This window comes from Rhizophagus irregularis, chromosome 23 (assembly GCF_026210795.1).
Source record: "Rhizophagus irregularis chromosome 23, complete sequence".
NCBI lineage: Eukaryota > Fungi > Glomeromycota > Glomeromycetes > Glomerales > Glomeraceae > Rhizophagus > Rhizophagus irregularis.
The window spans coordinates 2,743,388-2,768,956 of record NC_089451.1 but is presented as its reverse complement, the minus strand read 5'-3'; the positions used below and the strand labels follow the sequence as shown (position 1 = coordinate 2,768,956).

At 26.9% G+C, this 25,569-nt stretch overlaps 4 protein-coding genes across 4 annotated transcripts; all 4 read left to right on the top strand.

The window, feature by feature from the left end:
• Positions 1 to 3,508: 3,508 nt before the first annotated feature.
• On the top strand, positions 3,509 to 4,456 carry OCT59_015561 (uncharacterized protein; the record flags this gene model as incomplete). Its single annotated transcript, XM_025329599.2, has 1 exon — positions 3,509 to 4,456. One exon carries the CDS (start codon positions 3,509 to 3,511, stop codon positions 4,454 to 4,456), a length of 948 nt encoding a protein of 315 aa, XP_025166504.1.
• A 6,228-nt stretch (positions 4,457 to 10,684) lies between these two features.
• Positions 10,685 to 15,318, top strand: OCT59_015560 (uncharacterized protein; the record flags this gene model as incomplete). The annotated part of the gene is made up of 5 exons (XM_066140098.1): positions 10,685 to 13,095; positions 13,180 to 13,900; positions 13,980 to 14,098; positions 14,191 to 14,499; positions 14,587 to 15,318. The coding sequence occupies 5 exons, from the start codon at positions 10,685 to 10,687 to the stop codon at positions 15,182 to 15,184; spliced, it is 4,158 nt and encodes a 1,385-aa protein (XP_066002913.1). The 3' UTR covers positions 15,185 to 15,318.
• A 2,598-nt stretch (positions 15,319 to 17,916) lies between these two features.
• Positions 17,917 to 18,540, top strand: OCT59_015559 (uncharacterized protein; the record flags this gene model as incomplete). The annotated part of the gene is made up of 1 exon (XM_066140097.1): positions 17,917 to 18,540. The coding sequence occupies one exon, from the start codon at positions 17,917 to 17,919 to the stop codon at positions 18,538 to 18,540; it is 624 nt and encodes a 207-aa protein (XP_066002912.1).
• Positions 18,541 to 19,687: 1,147 nt separating this feature from the next.
• On the top strand, positions 19,688 to 20,317 carry OCT59_015558 (uncharacterized protein; the record flags this gene model as incomplete). The annotated part of the gene is made up of 3 exons (XM_066140096.1): positions 19,688 to 19,864; positions 20,080 to 20,169; positions 20,240 to 20,317. The coding sequence occupies 3 exons, from the start codon at positions 19,688 to 19,690 to the stop codon at positions 20,315 to 20,317; spliced, it is 345 nt and encodes a 114-aa protein (XP_066002911.1).
• Between the last annotated feature and the right edge of the window lie 5,252 nt (positions 20,318 to 25,569).

The following is a 25,569-nucleotide window of genomic DNA, read 5'->3' as shown; positions in this document are numbered from 1 at the left end:
TGACCGAGATTATTTCGGCTTTGCCCGAAACTTTACGAAGTCTGCTAAAAATTGCTGCAGATCTGGCACAAATTATTCGAGGCTTAAATAAATTTATTCCAAGATCTACATACAAGCAGCTTCTTTGAAGCCAAAATACGGCTGAAATTGAAAAAAAATTCGGCAACATGATATTTTATGCAAACTTCTAAATGTATTCAAAGAAAACTTAATTTCTTTACTTGATGAACAAGAGCACTTTTAATGTTTCTTTTTTTTTAGGATCGATCTCGCGAGTCTCAATAAAAATATGGATTTATGGGTAATTAAAAATATCTTTTACAAATTTTAGAATCTAAATTTCAAAACAATTTTTTTTTACAATTTTCTATATCTAACAATAAATTTGAACGCAAAATAAATGATTAATTGAAAAACTTAACTCAATATTTAAAGTTTCAGTTGAACGTAAAAGTTTAATTAATAAATTTGAATTGTAAAATTTCGTTTTAGGTTAATGTGAATTTAATAGTGAAATAACGTAGTTATATTCTTATTTCATAATAATCGGGCGGACTTTTAATACATTGAACGTCTTAAATAATTCGTTTAATTTAATTTGCTATTTGGTGTGAAATTTTGAAAAAATCCTATTCTACAATAAAATTCATATTATTAAGATAATTGCCTATGTTAGATTTTAACATTGTTTTTTGTCTAAAATATGTTTTTTTAAGATTATAAGATATTAACTTATTATTAAAAAAAATTTTTGATAGGAAAAAGAAATAATATTCAGCAAAATAAAAAGTCAAAATATTAATATTATTTTTTTATATTTATTTATTTTTTTTTTGGTTTCTTTTTAGACCAAAGTTTTTTTTTTAGGCTGAATTTTTTTTTCAATGGTAATATTTTTTTTCGGTTTTTTTGAAACTGATATTTATTTAAAACTGAATTTTTTTAATGTTTTTTATTTACTATTTTTATTAACTTATATACAGTATGTATAGATATATTATTATTTGTTACAGATATTTCACCGAAATTCATTTCACAGAAATCCATTTCGCACCGAAGGGATATTCACCGAAGGGAAGTTTCGCCGAAAGCGTATTTTATCGAATCCATTTTATCGAATCGTCCATTTCGCCAAATGGACATTTCGCCGAAAATGGTAGCGATTAACATTTTTACGAGAATTTAACTTTTATTTCCTTATTATAAGAAATAATACAAATTCTTTATAAATTAAATTTTAAAAATACTCTTAATAATAGAACGGAATATTTATACTAATATGCTTTTAAAATACAACCTTCACACAATTTTTACTAATAATACTATTTCTTCAAATGTTACTTAAAAGAATTAATAATATGCGTTTATTGTTTCATTTTACCATTTTACGTAAATGAAACCTTTTTTATACTTTTCAAGTTGTGGGTTTTACATTAAATACTAATGGGGAATATCATTTTTTTATTAAGTTTATAGAAATTTGGATTTACTACGAAATCCCGACAAATCATAATCCAGAAACTTCAGAATCCCGTAACCACATTATTCCCGACATTCATTATCCCGAAACTATCCTCTTAGCAATTGAAATATAATGACATAATATAGAAATTCTAAAAAATGATTTATTAAAATCTTTAATCAGTATATTAAAAAAATAAAAAAATTATTATATCTTTATGACGCAATAATTTAAATTTTTATTGAATTAAAAGAAAGATCTTTTTTTTTTAAAAAAAAATCAATCAAAATAAATAAAATTTACAAAAATTTATGATTTGCATTTTTACGATAAATCATTAATATTTGCGAAGTGATTCTTAATTTTTGCGATGTATTATTAAATTCATTAAAATATTAATAAAAAAATATTAATTTTACAATAAAACATTAATATTTGCGCAGTGATTTTGTAAAATCATATTTGCGAAGTATCGTTACAGATTAATAAAAACATTAATTGTTACTTAATTTTTGTGATGTATTATTAAATATTAATAAAAAAATAATAATAATAACATTTATTTTTGCAATATTAAAAAAAATTATTAATTTTTACAATAGAAATTTTAATTTTGCGATATTTTAAAAATTATTACATATTTATTATAAAATATTACAATAATATTACGTCTATAAAAAAAAAATAAAAAAAAATATCATATCAGGAATCAGAAGTGTCGGGATAATGAATGTCGGGAATAATGTGGTTACGGGATTCTGAAGTTTCGGGATTATGATTTGTCGGTGAGCGTCGGGTTTGTGTTGTAGCGGGATTCTGTGAAATTATTTCGTATATTTCGTCGCACAAGCACAATTTCGCGGACCCTATAAAAAATTTTATCTTTTCACACGGAAAATGTAAATAATTCAATAAATTCCGTGATATAAGGTAATTAATTCCGGAAATATGAGCCTTTTACGGAAAAAAGATGGAACATAAAAAAACGGATCGACTTTTTTACAGGGAGAAGATTTGCGGAGTATCACTTATTACATCATATACACTTAATGGGATCTTAATTTATGTTGCAGACAATACATGCATTATTGTGGGACAAATATATTATTTTATTAACTCCCTCATAAATAATTTTTTTCGGGGTGAAGGCTTTCTAATATTCCAGAAAATTTTTTCCTAAAATAGATGGCTTTTCTCCTGCAGAAGCTATGCTTTAAGAGAGTGACTAATCTGGAAATTCGACACACATTACCCCGCAATTATTCTCTTGACAAATCTACAATAGTCTCATTTTCCCGCTGGATAAAGCTAGGATTTTAAATTATTCATCAGCGAGTTACATGTGCCTAGCTTTTTACGATTTCCATTTCAAGCCACCCCCGTTATTAATATCGATCATTTGTAGATCTTATTTATTTTTTTATTTATTTATGTCAAGCTTGCCAACTGTAAATCGATCATTTGTAGATCATTGCTTTATTTAGAATTTCATAGCACGTGATACAACGATCCATTTAAAAAGAATCTTAAGACGAACCTAATTGAACCCTTTATAGAATACTTACTAACGCTTTAAGCACAAGTAAGGGCCTGATTTCGATTTTAAATCGTCTTTGGGTGGTAATTTCCTGTTATAGTGCTTCTTTCTTTTCCTTTGAATTGCAATAGTCTCAGTAAGCAATTTCCTGCTTGACAAAAAAATAAATAAATAATAAGTATTCTATAACAAAAAAGAACAAAATAATGTTCTACCAATTTACTTAGACTATAATAGAACGAAATATTTTTGCTACGATTACACAATTTATTAATACAAGCCACCCCCGCTATTACATTATTATTGTTAATTATAATCCGGCCGATTTAATATGAACATTTCATAAATAGAATGAATCTTTTCAAAGATGATCGTCAAATATTTTTTAAGATAAAAAGCCTCAAAAATTGAAAAATTATCTTCACTTTTCAAAACCAATCCTCCAATATTTCTTATTTATTTATTTACAATATTTATTTTTTATCTAATTAACTTTTATTAAAAAAAAAATGAACAAAAAAATTATATTTTATTTCTTGACTGCATTGGTTGTGCTAATCTTCAAAATCGATTCAAGTCATTCAATTCCAACGATTTCTAAATATGATGAGAATTATTGGACATCAGAAAAAATGAAAAAAGCTAAACCCTTAACAACTAAAAATATTGGATTTAGAACAAGAAGTGGTGTCGAAACTATTAAAAAAACAACTGACTCCTCTAAAGACACGAAATCTATGCAACCTTTGGAGAGAAAATATGATGCAAAAACTGGGGCAGCAACTGCGGATCAAGTTAAAGCTATTGCCGTTGGAAAGTTATTTATGAGCAAGAATGGTGAAGATTTTGTTTGTACCGCTAGTGTAATCAATACTGATGATGGAAATATTGGAGTTACTGCAGCGCATTGTCTTTATGATCATAATACTCAATCATATTTTGATAATGTAATGTTTTCTCCTGGATATGACAATGGACAACCTGGTCCACTTGGTAAAATTCCTATCGCCAAGATGGTAGTAACAAATGAATTTCTTAATCATAATGATGATGAATTTGATTGGGGCATGATGTTATTTAATTTTAACATGCAAGGTCTTCCATTAAAATATTTTACGGGAGCTCTCGGTTGGATATTCCAACCAGGAAACAATGTTCCAACAACTATTCAAGGTTATCCGGATGGAGGTAATCTTCCAAATTGTCCAAATAATGGACGGACTCTTTGTATGTGGCAAGGAGTAACAATATTGGAAGATGATTTTTATATCGTACATGACTTAAATTTAGGAGAGGGTGCAAGCGGAGGTCCTCTTATGACGAATTATGATCCAAATGTGAATTTGGGTCTTTTATATAGTAATTATGCTTCTTTTGATGATCTCAATGACCAATTACTTGGACCTATTTATGACCCAATAGAATTCCAAGCATTAATAGGCGAACTTACACTTTAAACTATCATGTATTTATCTATATAACAAAAAAAAATACAGTGTGTAACCGTAACGTTTAGATTAGCCTGTATAAATTAATTTTGAATTTGCTGATCCATATATTCTTTATAGCTAAGACCCGCTTGATCAGCAAGTCATGTTGTATATCCAATCCAATTCCGGTTTTTTTTCAAATATTTATTTTCATCATTTTTTTTTAAACCCTTTTCTTTTGAACCGATTTGAATTCTTTCAGTTCCCTTTTTTTTTTAATTTTCTTGAATCGATCTTTTACTTTCGGTTCTTTCTTTTTTTTTAAATTTCCTCTTTTCTCTTTCGAACCACCTTTTTCTTTTCTTTTCCCTTTTTTTTAAAATTCTCTTTTTTTCCTCTTTCCTTTTGGTTTTTTTTTTCCCAAACTGAAAATTTTTTATTTTTTATTTAATAATCCTATTTTTTTGGTCTTTTAAGACCGATTTTTATATTATTATTTTTTTTTCGGTCTTTTTTTTTAGACCATATTATTAATTTTTTTTATTCAGTCTTTTTGGACCGGATTATTGTCCTTTTTTTCGGAATTTTTTTCGGTACTTATTTTTTTTTACGGATTCCTTTTTTTTCGAAAATTTCCCTTTTTTTAAACCGATTTCTTTCTTTATCCTTTTATCCTTTTTCTTTTTCTCCCAAATTTTATTTTTCATTTTTTTTTTCAAATTTTATTTTTTTTTTCAGTTTTTTTCGAATTCTTTTTTCGCTTTTCTTTTTTTGGGTTGGCTTTTGACTTTTTTCCCAATCAGAAAAAAATTTTTTCACCTTTTCTTTTTTTTTCAAATCGAATTTTTTTTTCCCGAACCACATTTTTAAACCATTTAGATTTGGGTTGACGCCGTTTCCCGATTATTATTATTATTATTATTATTATTTTTATTATTATTATTTTCCCTAATTATTTTTTAGGCTCAATAATAGACTGACATATAATTTACTTATTTATTTATTTTTTGTAACAATGTAACAATAAACTACTTATACAAAATTGTTTTTGTAATGAATTTGTAAGTATATAAATAAATCATAAATTTCACAGTGCCGCAACATTTATTTCGTGTGATAAATAAACTTTGCGTTTAATAATAATATTTCATGTACTGTATAGCACTTGCACACAATTCATTGTTATTTGTATAATCATATAAATTGTAATTTATTACATTTATTTCCTACTAATCCCATCATAATAATAGTAAAAAACTAGCCCTATTTGCACTGCATGGCAAATAAAATATAAGTGTATTTATTATTACTCACTTACTTTATCGTCCCTGGCGCAACGCGTATTTTACTATATTTATTATTTTCTATTATCTCGCTATGGCGATAAAAAATAAACCCCTTAATTAAAAATATTTTAAAGATTTTAATCAAAATTCACAATTTTAACAAGATGAACTGAGAATTCCTGATGGTAAGTTCTTAATTAATTAGTTTGTTTTTAAAAAAAAAAATCTTATTTATTTTACCAATTTATTTTTAGATGGATTTTGAATAATCATTTAACAATGTTTTTTTTTTATATTTTAAATTATTATCATTTATTTATTTTATCTTGGATTATATAAACACTAAGACTAGATGGAGTAGTAAGTGTTTTACAAAATTCTTAGTTTGTAATTTAAATAATTTTAATAAATGTATTCAAATTATTAAATGACCTCATAAAAGTCGAGTATAACAAGATAATGTGCACACGTTCTATATTAAAAATTTGTTTTTAATTTTTTACAATAACCTCTTGTTAATTCCATAAAATTTATTATATATATTTGCATGATATATAATAAAATACATAATTCTCATAATATTAATTAATGAAAAAATTTTTATTGTAAATTACTTGATGCATCAAAATTCTTTTTCTATAACATAAAAGTAGGAAATTTAATTTGCTCAAACAGCCGCTTTAAGGTTAAGCTGTTTCAAGAAAAAGAACTTAAACGTACTAGCATTAATAAAAAAAAATAAATCATTATAAAACAATTTTTATTGTAAAATCCGTTTTCTATATTTAACATATAATTTCATAATATTACTATATTTAATGCTTATATAATTAAAATACCTACATATATATTAGAAATTCCATAGCATAAATGAAGACAAATAAAAACTTACACATAAAATGAATAAAGTATATAAATTAATTAAAAATGAATATTGAGCTATTCCTCGAAGAAAGTCTAATAATGGTCTTCTTTATTAAAGAATTTTGTCATCTCATTTTATTTATGAGTGGTAAAAAACGATTCAAACAATACATCATGGCGGATTTATGAAATACCTCAAAATTTGTCCGTCGTGTCAAATTAAATAAATATTTGACAGTCTTTTAGTCACCAAATTTTTATTTAAGTCCCAAATTTATTAGTGAACAGTCAAAAATGAGCTCTAAAAAATTTTTTTTATACCCCAAATCTTGCGTTTAACCAATTTTTCCGTTACTTAACCAATTTTTCCAGTGTTAAAGGTGCGTCATTATTTGACTTTTTTTTAGGAAAAAAGCTTAATGTTTCTGTAAGTCAATTTTAATTCCCGAGGCGCAGCAGGTTTTTTGCCACATTTCATAAATCCGCCGCAATGAAATAAAAAAATCAACATTTTATTATATTCAAATTACATAACATTTCTTTTATGTGTATATTAATAAAATTCTATTACAATAAATAATTCACTAATAATTGTGACTATGTTATTTCACAATAAAAACTATTAAATATTAAATTAAATAATTGTGGCCGTTATCGGTTATCAAATTACAGTAAAAAATTAAAATTCAGTGAAATGATTTTCGGTGAAACAGCCCTGTCAGTGAAATGAAATGATTCTGTCGGTGAAATTAAATGATTTTCGGTGAGATGATTTTCGATGAAATAACCCTGTCGGTGAAATGAAATGATTTTCTGTGAAATGACTGTCGGTAAGTTATGATTTTCAATGAAATAGTATATTTAACTTATTTAAGTATGCCCTTGTAAATCTCGTAGTACTAAATTTATAAATTTTTACCATTTTACAATGATTTATTAATAAAATAGATAAATAAATAAAATTCTATGGAAAAATTCATTCATCGGAATGGTAACTCATTTGATCTGCAAAAATCAATTTCCGAAAATTCTCATAGATAATTTGTAAATTATATTTTTTTGAGTTATGAGGTATATGTACATCTTTTTGAATATATAGTATACCCTGATTGTTGAAAAAAAAAAAGATGGACGTGATAAAACTAAAAATTTTATTAGGTGGCATTCACGTGAGAAGATAATGAAAGTATCTCGTGCAATTTAATTGCTAAAGCTTCATGAAAGGGACCTTTTAAAAAAAATTTAGGAGTTTTAAGTTATTATTGTATATAAAGAGAAAACAATAATACTCAAAATAGTCAGAACACGGTAACATAGTCATTTTTTTGCTCTAGTATTATCGTCAATCACCATTATACGTCAAATTACAATATTATTCTCTCAAACCTTCGGATAAAATAACTTTATAAAAGTTTTTTTCTAGATTAGAACATTTTAACTTTCACTTAATTTAAATTGTAATTTCCTGATAAAAGATGGCAAGATGTCTCTGTCCAACTTCTAACAAATTTTATTAATATCAAATTCTCAACCCTGATAAATTTGTCTAACAACCTAACTAATAACATTCTGTTAAATATCGAAATCACTGATACCATAATATAGAACCACACAGTCAAACATCCTTCTATCATAACTTTTTTTTTTTAAATTTCAATCATATAAACTGAATATGTTGGGTAAGGGATGCAAGTCTGTTTTGACTCAGAACAGTTTTTATGGTTAAAAGTAGCTTTAAACCTGGGAGATCCAGAATTAGGATCGGTTTCAGAATCAATTCGAGTCGACTCATTTTAATTGATTCCATCCCTATCTGTATGTTTCATCGTAAAGTTGCGGAGTAATATTTGGTCACCGGATAATAACCTGTAATAGAAATTCATCTGGCAAATATAGAATATAGATAATGACTTCAAGTCCAACATTAATTCTACTTTTTTATTAAAGAAGACTTTACAATTAAGTTTGAAAAAATTAAAGAAATCAAAAAATACTCTTGATTTTTATTCACATAATTTTATTTTCACTTTCAAACAATAATAATATATTTATCTTATATCTAAATTAGAGGTCTGCAAACGGGACCCGGAGCCCGGAAACCCTAACCCGGCCCGGACCCGGATCCGGGTTTATAAATTCATCCGGGCCGGCACATGATTTTTCGTTAAACCGGATTTTCGTAATTCTGGCCAAAATCGGCTTAATTCCGGCCGAAATTAAACTGGCCAAAATTAAGTTGGCTGATTTAATAATAATCCGGGTTAGGTTAATTAATAGGGGTCAATGTAGACCTCTAATCTAGATTATTATTATTATAATTATTATTTTTTTTTTTAACGGAGAAAGTGAGTCAAAAATATGATTAACATAATCAAGATATAGGAAGACCGTAACGATTTTACTGCGTCAAAATAAATCAACTTTTTAAATAAAACACAAAATCGGTAATCGGTATTTTTTTGGTTATATAGAAATTACCGTGCCAAAAAAAATTTATTTTAATTCTGATAAAGATTTTTTAAACCTGCAGCTGATTTAATAAAAAATAAATTGATTTAATTTATATGATTTTTTCTTATACAGAGTGAGTGATTGAGTGAATTTATAGGTGTCTTTTTTTATCGAAGAGATATCGTTTCGATCTCAAATATGTTTTTTGCGTAACACAAAACTTTCGACTTTTATAAACTTTTTATTAATATTTCAAGAAATGACTATTTACGGAATATAATATACAATATTTAAACAATTTGTCATACAAGTTATATTTTTAATAAATTACTTATAATAGTTAGTTTTTACCAAAACCTGGAATTTGTATAAAGGATTGTTTATTTGTATCAGATAATCAAATATAGTTAAGCTTCAATGACGTGATCCATTAACAGTTAGCGATCGGCACCATATTATATTTGCCAAGAAAAAAAATAAGCTGTACGATTTTTTTTTTTGTACGATATTAATAAATTTAAAAGCATTCAAAAACGTTTCTTTCTGATTAATATGTTTAACTTGTCTATCTTGAAAATCAAAAGGGATGCACCATTAAATCATTAAATCATAATTAGTCATTAAATACCTTTTTTTATGGTAATTATTTTAATAATGAAGATATTTTAATTATCATTGTTAAAGAAATTATATAACGAATATTTAAGACAAACAATTTTTTTTTCTCCAAAAAAAAAAGAAGGAAAAAGAACTTATACTTTTTCGAACTTATTGATTTTTAAATTTTTATTTAGGGTAAATTGTTGATATTGTTTCAAAGTTAAAACAGTAAACAATAATCAGATAACTTCGAAACTCCGAAAAGATCATAATAATTTAAACTCTAAATGTAAATGTGTAATACAAACAAATCGATCAGTACCGTTGGTTGTTAAATTTTTAAGGAACATCGTTACCATTTTCGATCACATTTTGCATTACATGTATGAAATTATGACCTATACTTTTCCATAAATAAATTCGTCGTAATCTATCGGTAAAGTGGTAAACCCCTGCTCGAAAGTTTTAATAATAAAGATTACGAGAAGAAAAAAAAAATGGCGGTTATATCCGCTATTATAACTGCTTTTCCATTGAATAATTTAAGTACTAGTAATGCAGACAATAAAGGAAAATTGTTTGTCGTACACATGAATAAACAAACATTCTTAGTGAATTGTACAACATTTAATGGTTGCTATATATTAAAGTCAAATACCAAATAAATACTGTGAGGCGTAATTAAATATAGTACATCTGTACATGGCTAAAAAAAAATCCGAATATATATTGTTAAATATAGAACGATATTTCATATTATCATACATGATTATGTAAAATAAGGTTACAGTTACATATAAATTGTCATGAGCGCGATAATTGCACAAATTTTTTATCAAACAAAATTCTTTATCAAATAATTATTATAAATAAAAAAATTATTATAAAAAAATAAAACCAAAAAATATATAAAAATTTTTTTCTTTTTTTTCTTTTTTTTTAAAAAAAATTCCTTTCATTTACCTTTTTAATTAATCCTTTGAAAGGATTAATAAAAAGTCTTTTTTTGAGCACATATAAAATATATAACGTATAAAAGAAAAATATAATAATCATGCTTGCATTCAAGAAAACTAATCAAACACCATCGCATTTATATAGTGACGAAGAAAAAGCAGAGATTAGGTCAATTGCTTCTTTTGAATCAAAGTATAGTAACAAAAGGAATATTTATAATGGTCATCAATATATAGCTATAAGTCCAGATGGTACTCAGATAGTAACATTAAGCACCACAGCTTATCAATTAAAATTATGTCAATCCGATAATATATCAAAATTATATAATTTGAATTATAATAGTTTTAAAAATTTTGATACTCCTGCTGTAATTTGGAGTTTAGCCGTATCTAATGAAATTACTTTACCTGATAAAACAACTGATGTGTTAATTGCCGTCTCTTGTTTTGATGATGATGTTAATAATGCTGATTCAACTATTAAACATACTTGGGTTATTTCTTCTGCTAAACAAGCGAGAATTTCATCTTCAATTAATGATATGGGCGGTATAATTAAATTCTTAGATGATGATAGTTCGGTTTCTGAAAAGACAGATTTAGCTCTTATAAATTCTTATGGAATTTCAAGATTTTCTATTCATCATGATAAAATCAATTCTATGATAAATGAAAATTATGTTCAAGGTTGGTTTGGTCTCTTCTCTGATAAATCCGTTGAAAATTTTAATTTACCAAGTAAATTATTAAATAATGAGATTTCTAGTTTTTCTATTCAACAAAATTTAGTAAAAGGTCGTTTTTTAGTAGAAAGTTATAAAAATAAAAGACAAACTGTTGAAATGTATAATTTAAAAACAAGTTTATTAGAAAATACTTTTCAAAAATCTGAGGAAACTGCTGCTTCAATTTCAGGAAGAGGTTATTCTTGTTATGCTATATCAAATAATGAATCTTTATTCGCTTATTGTCGTGGTGCAAATAGTATTACCATTTATTTAATGGAGAATGGTTTGGAAGTTACTACAAAAAAATTTAATGAAACAAATATTCAAATACTTTTTTTTGATTTCGTAAAGAATGATGAAAAATTATTGATCGTTATTGAAAAAGAAAGTTATAATGAAGAAACTTCAGAATTAGTTAAAACTCTTAATATTGTAGTTTGGGATTTATTTAGTAGTTCCGATAATTGTATTAGAAGGATAAATGATACTTTTTCATTATTTCCTAAAAAATGTGAGCATCATCAAAGGTTAGCTAATTCTTCAGGAAATCTTATTACAATTAATGATGATGGGAATATTATTTCTTTATTACAAGATTCTGAAATAATTAAATTATTAGATCCTATAAATTATAATACAAGAAATGTTATTCAACTTAACAATAATATTCAACTTAACAAAAAGTCCAATTCTTCCTCATCAACTGCTGTAACAACTAATACTACCATGAATTATCATTCAATTTACGATTCTTATGGAAAATATTTAGGTTCTAAATTCGAAAATAGAATTATTAGGAATCCTGAACCTTGGATATTAAATAAAAATTATGAATGTACTTCGGTTTATCTTGATGATAATAAATCTATTCAATTATTTATTGGTGGATCCACTGTTCAAGTATGGCGTAAAAGAAAAAGTGGAACGTCAACTACATCATCTACGAAAGTTCTTGAATATATTTGGACAAATAATTTTAATCGACCAATGCAAATTCAATCTTTGGAAGTTGGTCACAAAGAATTCTCTTTAACATTATATATTCCTTCCATAAATTCACTTTCTGAACTTGGAGATACAGTTACACTTGAATGGCCTGAAAAAGTTAATCCTTCGGTACATGCTTGTGAGGCATTGGAATTTTTTAATGAGAAAAAAGACCAACCTTTAGATCCAAAAAGGCAACATCAATTTGATGAATTGATTCAACAAACTGAACGAATCATTAGAAAATATTTAACTAAAAGATGTGGTTTATGGAGGATGTTAGATATACGTTATGATATTATGGCAAATCTAATTCGTGGTAATTGTGCAAACATTATTAGAAATATTTTATTTTCCATATCTGATGGAAAAAATAATTATTTGCATATTCCAAGATGTAATTCTTGGGGTGGTCAACTCGCGAAAGAGACTGATCTTGAAATCGCTATCGTATGTACAAAAGGAGGTTATCGTAAAGATACGATTATAGTTAAATATTTATTAGATTATTATTCTAATAATGCTTTAGAATCTTCAAATTGGATGTTTACCGTTGCTAAAGCAATTCCGATCCTTTATGAATATAATTTAGAATTTTATGTTGAAGAACTATTTCAAAAGCCTTGTTTTGGTGCCAGTGAAGTTTACTTGGATCAATCTAAAATTCGTGATAAAGACATGGATAGAAGTAATGAGAAAGATGTTCATGCGTTAAACGTAAATTTGGGTCTCACTAAGAAAAGAAAAGAGCGTAATTTCTTACAAAAATCAATCGTTAAAGGAAAACAAAGGTAGATATTGATATATTAATAATTAATGAGACAGACCATAAACGAAAATAATTAAATTTTTTCTTATCATTTTTTTTTTTTTAGTGGAGAGAAAATTATTTCAGATTTAGTGAGCAAAACAACTGCCCCTAATTCTTCACTAATTAATCAGGTTTACATGGTACCTCTTCCAGATTTTACCGTATACCCTGAGAAAGTTTTTGAGGATAAACGAGTAGAAAACTGGAAGATTCCTTTCAAATTTTTAAAATTGTTATTTTGGCCACGTGGTCATGTGCTTAGAAAAAAGCATCATATGAGTCCATTCTTGAGAATGATAAGAGAAGACAATGCTGCACAAATTTATGATAATCCGTCAATGGCCGCAGTAATTGATTTTAAATGGAAAGCGGCAAGAAATTATTTCTTAAGACATGCACTTATATACGTTGTATTTGCATTTCTTTTTGCAATTATAACCAATGCAATTAAAGGAATAAGTGAACGAATTAGTAGTGCTTCGTGGTTGGCACTTGTACTATATTTTTTATTTTATTGGTTTGGATTTTATTTATTGAATACTGAAAGAATTCAATTAAAATATGAGGGATGGAGAAGATATTTTGGACTTTATAATTTTTTTGATTTGTTTTCAGTCATTTTACCATTAGTGATAGCTAGTTTAAGTTTATACATTGGTTTTAAAGTCGTACTCGATTTTGATGAAGAATCTCAAGAGCAAATTGAAGAAATTATAAGAGACGTTCGAATATATACTATTTTTAATTCATTTGCGATTTTAGTAATGTGGTTGGAACTTTTTTTGGTAAGCTTTTTAAATGAATATTTAAATATACATATCGTACAAATATTTTGATACTAACTTTATTTTTTAATAAAAATAGTTGTTACGATACTTTGAAAAATCTGGAGCTTACATTTATATTATAGTCAATATTTTTAAACAAATTATACCTTTCTTAATTTTTATTCTTATGGTTGTCCTCGGATTTGGTCATGCTATGTAAGTGAAGGTTTTAAAAAATTTCAAAAAATAACGTTAACGATCGATATTTTTACTAAAACTTATAATAAAATTTAATTTATTTTTAATAGGTTTGTTTTACTTAATAATACTGAATCCATAGGCATCAAACCTGATGGTTCCTCCTTTCAGATCACACCTACTGATTCGAATACAAGTGAACCATTACCATATAAAGTGGAACAAGTGATTGATGTGAACAGTATATCAGATAATTATTACACAAATTTTATTAAATCTGTTGAATCAGTTTTCTTTTGGACCAGTGGTCGTTGGGATCAATTAGAACAATGGAATTTTTGGCCAGTAGATGTTTATTCTATTATTGGTAGTATCCTTCTTGTAACAATTTTACAGAATATGTTGATTGCGATCATGACGTAAGTTTTAATATATAAAAAAAAAATAATGCTTATTTATATTAATCATATTTTCAAATAAACTTATATATAATATTTAATTTTTAGTGGTGCATATGATGATGCTAAAGAAATTGGTAGACATGCTGTATTAGAATATCGAGCGGAATTGATCGAAGATTATGAAACGATCGAAAAACCTCTTGGAAGTAAAAGAGGAAATCCTCGATATATTTATTATATCGGAAAATCTGATTATATTGAAGAATGGTTAAGAAAATCTGAGAAAGCAAGAAAAAATCATGAGAATTTCTTATCAAAAGATGATGACAAAAATCCTTGGGATGATGATGATGATAATGACGATGATGATGATAATGAAGGAGGAGGATATCATTATCAAGATCTTTCATATTATTATTCAACTGAAACTGATTCTATTGCATCACCAAATAAAGAACAAGAAACTCCATTATCATTATATTGGTTTGTTGATGAAAATGATAATAAGGAGAAATTATCAAAATCAAAATCTTCATCTAAATCAACTAATATTATTCAAAATAATGATGATGATGATGAAGAAACTAGATTATTGAAAGAAAAAATTATATCCATGAAAAAAGAATTTTCTGGAAAATTAAATTCTATGGAAGAAACTATCAAAAATTTAATCTCTACAATACAAAATCAAAATATAATATAAAAATTTTTTTTTAATTGACCTGATAAATTTATTTAGTTTAAAAAAAAAAAAAGTTAATATTTTGACATAATATTATATACGTTATATAGTTCAGCAGTACTTCAGTTATTAAAGACTTTTATTATTTGTATTATAAAAAATATATAATTTCACTTATTACCAATTAGTACTATTAAAAAAAATATATAAATCATTTTTTAAAAGTTAAAAATGGCTTTTAAATGTAAAAATTTTAAGTACAATTGCGATTGCTGCGTCATCAACTACGCGAGAATTTAAGTATAAAATGATCACCAAAGTTTTATGACATCAATGTCACGGGAGCGTGTAATGTGTTTTGTGGGTTGAAATGAATCATTTGTTTATTATTTATAAAAGTTTAATAAAATGGAAACCTTTTTTTTTTTTTTGATTGCACTTCTGGTGAGTAACATCCAGAAACATTCCAGACTAAGGTAGAAACCCAACTGACCAAGGAGGTCATCTTTCATACCATCACAGACCCACCCAGAGTACGCCCATCTGATTGTACCATGCAGGCATAAAAAAAATTGTTTTTTTCTTGATGTAAGAAAAAATGTTCTTTTTTGGAATAAGAAAGTGTTTTTAAGAAAAAATTTTCATTCTTGGCTTAGTGATAAAAGAAATTAATTTTGTAGATTTTACGATGTGAAATTTTTCAAGAAAAAAGATTATTTGCGTTTCATAAGTTGATCAATGTTTAAGATAATCACACTAAGCACGTTTAGAAAACTAATATTTTTTTTGAAATCAGCTTGACAAACGAGTTGGACGTAAGAAACGTGTTAAAATAAGAACTTTATATATCTGATATATACTAAATTCTCCCAAGTCTTTTTTCTCCTCGTAAAAAATTTTTGTCGAGGGATCGACAGGAGAGTTTTTTTCCTTTAGACCTTTCCCTTTTAGTTAATAGATATGAAATATTTAAATTATCAAGTATTTTATTATAATCACAAGTTGTACTAAGTGTTGATAAAATACGATTAATAAACATTAATTATTTCTTAAAATTATAATAAATGATATTTTAATACCCTTGTTATTACTCACCCATATTATAATTACAATATATTATCCTATTTAATTAATCATAATAATATATGATTGAAACAAGTTTTTTATTAATATTATTAGATTCAAACAAAAAACATTTACTTATCATCACCATCACGCTGTGTTAAAAAATCATAAGATTATTTGGATTATTTGGATTGAACAATTAGTAACTTTATTCGATTAGAGTGGCCAAGAGCCAAGTAACAATATAAACAATACTGTAACAATAAAAAAGAATAATCCTATTTTAATTTTTTTTTTTTATTTTTGTAATTGTTGTTTCCAAATTTAGATGAATGTTTAAAAATCTTATCGGTAATCTAGCCGATTAATGCACGTAATGCTAAATAATTTTAATTATCGACTAAAAGCTAAAAATTTTTAAGTTTGTACGAATCGAATTTAACATCTGAGCATGTGTAGATCGTTTCATTTATTTTTCATAGCCCACCATTCTTTTTTATAATTAAAATTATCGTAAAATAGGAATGTATCAGCAAATTTGAGTAAACCCCTTACATATTGAAAAGTATCCAAGATTGTATTTATGTAATCGGCCTAGTCCGAATGGAATTTTTTTTTTTTTTGTCTTTCTTATGAGGCCAATGAATTTCAGGGAATACGGGTTCAAATTAAGCCGAAATATGATTCTTTACATTTAATATACGTTAACAAAATAATTTTTTTTTAAAAAAAAATAAAGAATAATTATGGATTATGAAAATAATTCTTCAAGATCTAGAAAAATTTATTATACTATATAATTAGAAATACTAATAATTAAATTAAAAATATAGTAGTTTCACAAAAACAATAGTTGCTAAATCAATTATCATTTTATTCTTTCGAACGGTACTAGAATTTCTAACTTCTATTAAATTCTTGGCTCTTGGCTGAGGCTAAATGCTAAGTTTTTACTTGGCTCTAATTACAAACTTTGTTAAATTCAGCCAAGATTTTATGATCTGCAACACACAGATGTGCGACTTCCTTCGGAATATATTTTTAGACCTTTTGGATTTTTGTGCGTGTAACCATATCATATATACGATTTGAAAGACTTGATATCAAATTTTCACACACACGAGCCAAGAGAGAGAATTATGTAAAAGTGAAAGATAAGGAGATGAAGAAATAAAAAAGGGGGAATCGCGCATACTTTGACACGAAAAACAATTCTAAACACGGTATGATTGAGTAATTATGAATAAACAAAACTTTCTTTCTTTATTTTATTCGTTCGCAAGCAATTAAAATTCCTTAAAAAAAAAAAATCAAAACATTACATACGCCAAGGATATATCCAGATAATTTATTGGTTATCATTGAAAGATTTTTTACCTTAATTTCGAATGCACTAATAATTATATATTTATTTATAATCAAAATTTCAAATTATGCAAAGGGCTTTCCGACTTTTTAACATACGAGTTTTAATTATTTGGTAAATTTTATCTATTTTTAAATTAAAGATTATATTGATGAATTTTTATATAAATATGATGCTTCTTTTCTTTCAGTTTTTTTCAAGTTAGCTTAATATCTTGAAAAGAAAAAAACAAAGTTACATATAATAGTTGTCTTATAAAAAAAAAAATAGAGATATTTTATCCCAATACCCTTTAGAAATATTTCGCTCAAAATCTCGTAAAATGAAGCTCTCTTACACTCTAATTTTGGCTATAAATTTAGCCCTTTTCGCTGCTAGTTCCGTTGCCACACCAATTGGAAACATGGAAAATGGTGTTATTAATAAAAGAGGTGATGAGGATAAACATAAACTAAAAATTCCTCCACCTCCTCCTGGTAAATTTCCTGATGGCCCCAAAGGTGGAGATTTTGATGGTCCAAAAGATCCCAAGGGTAAAGATTTCGATGGTCCAAAAGGTCCCAAAGGCAAAGATTTTGATGGTCCAAAAGGCCCAAAGGGTGAAGATTTTGATGGTCCAAAAGATCCCAAGGGTAAAGATTTCGATGGCCCAAAAGGCCCAAAGGGTAAAGATTTCGATGATCCAAAAGGTCTCAAGAGTAGAGACTTAGATGATCCAGCAGAAGGCCCAAAAGGCCCAAAAGGTGAAGATTTCGATGGTCCAAAAGGCCCAAAGGGTGGTGATTTCGATGGTCCAAAAGGTCCAAAGGGTAAAGATTTCGATGGTCCAAAAGGTCCAAAGGGTGAAGATTTCGATGGTCCAAAAGGCCCAAAGGGTAAAGATTTCGATGGTCCAAAAGGTCCCGGTCCTAAGGATGGACCAAAATTTCCCCCTAAAGCAAAATAAGTAAAATTTTAATCTAAAAAAATATTAGAAGTTTATAGTATGGCATTAATTATGAATTATTAGATTTAGAGATATGAATAATTTACATTATAATTCCTTAAATTCACTGTATCTAATTTTTATTTTTTCTATGAATAAATGATAAGTAAAATCGTATATTTATTTCAAATTAAATTGTCATGATACATGGTTAAAGATGCATGTCGAAAATAGTGATATTAATATATAAAATGCTAAAATAATGGCGAAATTGCCAAAATTGAAATGTAGTACAGGAATATTTATATATCTCATTAATCAAATATTATAATACCAGAACACCAAAAAAACTGATTTCCCATAAAATTTATTATTCAGTTCATTTTTATAACACGTTATAGATTTCATAGGATAGGTAAATCATTTCTTAAGTTTAAATGATAGGTTTATAATATTTATTTTTCCAAATTTCAAATTGTAATTCAATTAATAAAAATAAAGTACTCATAATAATCATATTTACGCACTCAATATCTCTAACTCTTCATTTCTATTACTTATTATTTACTTTATCGATGTAAAATTTTCACATAGTGAAAATAATTTTGTACATTTTAGCATTTTGTCATGTCAAGAATATTTTAACATTTTGTCAATTTTTCAATTTCAGAAATTTCGCCATGTCGAAAATATTTCGGTATTTTATTAATCTCGTCAATTTTAGAAATTTCGTCATGTCAAAATTATTTCGGCATTTCATTAATTTTGACAGATTTTTTTTTATATTTCGGCACAGCCCAATAAAATTTCGTCACATGGTTTTACCAACTCGTGATCAATTTATAGAGTTAGGCTGATAAGTAACTAAATGAAATTAATAATTTGCTTCAAATGGAATATTGCCATTAATCTAATCGTTAATTACTATTATCTAATTGTGAGCCTTCTGTATTAATTACGTTTATTAACCAATTACTTGTTTTAATCAATATGTGCGTAACATAATTTTAATGATCTGCTTTAGCAGATCAGAATTTATTGTAGAGTGAAACAAGAGACCTCTTTTTTTGCAACAATAGATGGGCAAAACAGTCAATTTCACGCTTGATCCAAACCTTTGCCAGCCAAATTCAAGGATTAGCCAATTTTTCTCCCTAAGACACTCTTAATGAGATGGAATCGTGTTGAACTTTTTACAAATTTTATATATCATAATGAGAAACCTGATACGACATCTCAAGAAGTATTAGATATTTATAACCAAAATTTTATTGACATTATTACAATCAAAAATATAAATTATGATATCGTTAATCATGTTCGTAAAATTCATGAGCAAAAGAATGTATGAGTTATTTATGTTCGGTCATAGTTTTCTTCCATTACCATCTAACAAACTTGCCTCCAAATGATCTCATCAGCAACTAAAATAGTTGAAAACCATTGGGGATTCATTACTAGATATAAGAAGGTCTCGGGCAAAAGTAAGTAGTACGAAATTCATTGCATAATTGGGCAACACATGAGTCATTCTTTATTAACATAGTTTCTTTATTTTAGAAAAGGGTAAATATAACAGATGATACACGAGAAGATTTTCAAAACGTAAGAATAAATGATCGAATGAACCAGAAATCTGATGTTTATGCTGTAAGATACAATTAATGTTTGTAATTCTTATAGTATACCCAATTGTGGTATTGATCTCATTCTTTCATAGGATTGGAATAGTGAGGTTGATAAAGCAAGTTCATCTGGACAATCGGAAATCACATCAGAACTGACATCAGAAGGATGAGGTATTGCCTTCACATCATAAGTAGATTGTCCAGTTATCATGATGTTCAATTGAGACCGAATAGTTGCGTTCTTTTTTTTTAGGAATCACAAGATCGCATATACGATGATTTGGAAATAAGTGATTTACTAAGTAAGGCCGATAATGAAGATAGTTAAAAACCTCTCAACCCCAGCTTATTAGATAGAAATGATACGAAAGATGATAAGAATGATTTTTAGTGTTATTCAGACATTTAATCAATAACTTTTTGCTGTTCCTGTTATTATGCAAATGGAACTCAAATACCTCCTCATAAAATCACTGGCGGTGACAATAATCCTGACGAAGATATTTTCCAATCCACTGTATCTATTGGACAAAAGCGAAACTCATTTCCAAAGGTTAGAATGAGAATATAACAATAAACTTTTGTTATATAAATGTCATCTTGAATTTTATAGTGAGCATTTTTAGTGACTATCATTATCTGCTCCACCTCATCAAATATATCAGTCAAATCAAGATATGGAAAAGGAAGTTGATATCAATTTACAGTCGAACCCATGAAGTACCACAACTATTTCTTCCGAAACAAGTACAGCCAACTCACAAACTGTGGATATCATCAATGGATTTATGATAGAATTAGAGAAAAGAGCAAATGAAACCGGTAGTTTTGCTTGATTTCATTTAGTACAATCCTTTGTTTCTCTAAGTAATTATTGATGACTTTACTTACAGATTAAAAGGCTTTTACATCTAAGGACCTGGAAGAGATATGGAAGTTGGTTATGGATCGTATGAGCGAAAAAAATATATAAGTTCAGTGAGTATTTTTCCATGTATGATTATGTGCAATTATTAATCTAGTAACAAATATTGTCAACGTCTTTTTGTAAATTCAGAGCAATAGAATTAAGAATAATCGATTTGACGAACTGGTCAAGTCTTGAGTGGTCACGAATTCTGAAGACTGAAGATAAAGCGAAATTATTCAGAACGTGTTGGCAAAAATTATTAAAAGATCAAATTGATGAAACTGTAATTCATTTAATTAACAAAACCAGTTTGGTAATAATGCTTATATTTGTTATATTTATTATTGTACCATGGTATGAAAAAATGTTAATTCATAATGTTTACATTATAGAGAAATTTAAACAGTTAAAAGATAAACTATCAAACATTGGATCTGAAGATGGCAATTTATCGGCCGAAATTATTTCTTTTTTGTAAGTCACTTAATACGCTTAATACAGAACAAAATAAAATATCTTAACTTCTGTTATTTTTTTCTACAGTCATAAGTGTTACAGACGTAAAGTAAATATATTGTCTCTCCCAACATGAGAAAGTGACCATATATTAAGAATTATATCTCCTATCTTAACTGATCTTTTGGAGGAATATGACAGCGGTCGTTTCCAAACATATTGGTACACTATCTGATACCTGATTTTTTTTCTTCAATTAGATGTTAAAACTTTGTAAATACTTAGGATCGAGAAAGAATCTAAAGCAGTGCATACTAGAAAAAGACGTAAAATCCATGCAGAATACGTTAAACTTGGGAATGAGTCTACTAAATTAGATGTTGTTATGGAGTTACGCAATTATGGTGTGAACTGTTAACTGCAGAAGTTGGCATCACTCAAAGAGACCATGATGATCTGAAGTTTCGTGAGGATCATACAGCATTAAAAATAGAATTGAAGGACATACATGATAGATAACTTCTATGATGTGCTTCATTTTTTTAAAAAAAGAAAGATTTAGCTGAAATCTTTGTCATGGGAATCCAATCAACTGGTATGAAGAATGTTTCGTGATTTTTGTTAATTCATCTGAATGGATGTGTATTCACTCTCGTCTCAATGAAATTAATAGGTCAAAAGTGGGCAATATATTGTCTATCATAATATTATGACGTTAATTTTTGATTTTTTATCAGAAGTTGCTATGTTAATTGTTCCAAAACCATGTTGGCAGCGGAAAGTTTATTGGGACCATTTATTAAAAATCTCCTTGGGTTTAGAGTGAGTTTTGTTATACTATTGATGTGTCTTTAATTTTTGCCAAGTACCAACAGATGTTTGTATTAATATAGCACACATTCTTGATGCTTAACACAAAAATTACAAGAATGGTAATAGCTCGCCAATCTACACCTTCTCCACTTCTGAAACCCCAAAGGTTGACCGAGTGAAAATGATATTTTTTACAATCTTCGACGATATTTATTAAGATTAATAATCTACTGCGCTACTTATATAATGTTTTAACTATAGAGATTTGCGTTACAATTCGAGCAAAATTTAATATACATTGTGTTTTTTAACTCATGTATGTATGATATGACTGTATGCGGAGTGTTGCATCAGAAAATAGTGTTCGTTTTAAAACTTTTTCTTGGTGATCAGCATTCCGAAACGGAATTTACACGTGATTTTTCATTACCTAAAATAATAAGTAATTATATAATAATTTACTAATTTCTGGAACATAAACGAAGTGGTAATCTAATTTCTAACTAAGGATGAAAAGACCGAAATCTTAAAGCAGAAAGTTCGATAATGTAAAAAAATAAATTTTTTTGCGCAATTTTATCCGTGCTCAGTTGCTACGGAAAATCTGATTGGTCGATCATCTCGTGATTTATAGCTCTAGAACTATCGAGGGAGGGAACTAGAGAGATACAAATTTTATAATTTAACCGTCTATGGTGATCGGATCTAATTAGCCGAATCCAAAAATTATTAATGTGGTTTCACCCGAAGTTCTTTGAACAATCGAATAAAAATGAATTTGGAAATCTATAAAAAGAACGAAATTCTTTGTGATCATCAGCTGATTTTTTGATTTTGTCGATCGCTGCTGTACGACTGTAATATGTTATATAATGCCGTGGTTTTTTTTTTAAAAAAAATCCTTTTTACTCTAGTTTAAACATAGAGCTGTACACTTTTATTATCCAAATATGGAAGAATTTATTCTCAGTGATGATGTACTTGAGCAAATAAAAGAATTTAACCACGAATACCCAACTAAAGAACAAAGTTTGCTAATTGATAAGCTAATATTAAATCAAGAATTGAAAGAACGTTATAAGAAGAATGGTCTATGCGAAGATTGTAAACAGCCTAAAGTTTCTGATGATTGGTGTCAATGTAAATTTCAAAAAAATTTCAAAAATTGGACTAGTGGAAATAATGAAGTTGATAAGTTTATTCAAAAAATACAACTCAAAGCTAAAAGAAATAAAGTAATTTTAGAGTGGATTGAATATGATAGATTTGAAAATATTGAATATTTTGCCAAAGGAGGATTTGGAACTATTTATAAAGCAATTTGGAAAGATGGATATATGGAAGGTTGGGATTCTGGAAATAATAAATGGATGAGAAGCAAAAGGTCACCGGCCAAAGATTATGAAAATTTTCCAGTTGCTTTAAAATGTTTGCATAATTCTCAGGACATTACAGCTGAATTTTTAAGAGAAGTAAGTTACTTATTTATATGTAATTTTTAAGATATTGTTCTCTTATAAATGCTAAACTAGCTAATATTTATTATTTATGAATTCATTTTTAGATTGAATTACATATTGTTATAACTTCTGTTAGTGGTTTTGTAAATCGCTGCTATGGTATTACCAAAGATCCAGAATCTAATAATTTTATGATGGTGATGGAATATGCAGAAAATGGCAGTTTAAGACAAATGTTAAATAATAGTTTTAACTCAATGAAATGGGATATAAAATTAGAAATTTTAAAAAGGATTGCAAATGGCCTTAAAGATATTCATGGCCAAGGATTAATTCATCATGATTTTCATTGTGGTAATATATTAAATAGCAATAATAATTATACTTATATTACTGATTTAGGATTATGTCGACCAGCAAATGTAATACCTTCTCAAGATGAATATAAAAAAATGTATGGAGTATTGCCTTATGTAGCACCTGAGGTTTTAATAGGAAAAGAATATACTCAAGAAAGTAATATATATGGATTCGGAATTATTGCATATGAAGTCTGTACAGGGCTTCCTTCTTATCATGATATTGCTCATGATAAAATCTTAGCTATTAGCATTTGTAACGGGCTTAGGCCAAAATCTGATTATAAAATCCCTAAACTAATTTTGGACATAATTAAACAATGTTGGGATGCTGATCCTTCAAAACGACCTAAAGCAAATGAATTATATGATTCATTATATAATTTATATTACAATAATATGCAAAATTATAGTGGTGAAATCAATAAGCAAATTGAAGAAGCAGATAAAATCAATGAAAAGTTTACTACTACTTCATTACCATATAATGGTACTACTCTTTCATATACTACAAATCCTCAAGCAGTTTACAAGAGTAGACTTTTAGACTTTAAAAATCTTCCAGAACCAAAAAATGCTATCGATAGCAAAGACAATGATTTATTTAAGTATTCAGGTAATTCATGTTTAGTTATTTTCACAAAATTCTTAAAATGCTTATTAATATAAAATTATCTTTATCCTATAGAATCCATAGAAGCAATAGATTTCACTAAACTCAGCCTAGGTACTCATTTACATGAACTTTTATATCATGTTTAATTTTGTTAACAATATTTAACAATTTACTTCAATAATTTCATTTTGATAGATAAAAACAACTAAAAGAAAGAAAAGGAAGAGAATTTACAATTTTCATAGTATATATTTCTTTATTAGTATCTATTAATTGTTATTTATTTTTTTTTATTACTACTACAGTATATATATTTTATTGGAATATTCTTTTTATGACAGGAACTTAAATAAGTATTGATAAACTAGTGTACATTTGATTTGGATCTGTGAGTTTTAATGCTGAAAATAAAATTTATGCTAAAAATTAGTAGAGGTTGATTGAATAATAATATTAATAATCTTACTAATCATAACTGATTAATTAATTTGGTTAATATAAAAAAAAAATATATTAAAATTTTTTTACTCATATGTTTAGTATAGGAAAGTGGTATTTATTAATTCAAATAAACAACAAAAAAATATTAATTTAATTTTTTCAAAAAAGCTCAAAGCATTTTTTTGCTTTGAAACTTACTGATAAAGTTTAGAAATCATTTTTTAATAACAATAGATCAGTGTATACAATAGATAGATATAAAAAAATTTTTCTAGGATTTTTTTATATTAGATGCAATTTATTATCTGATATTTCATCTAACCAAATATATTCTTTTTTGACTTTTACATCTGCTTTAAATGCATCC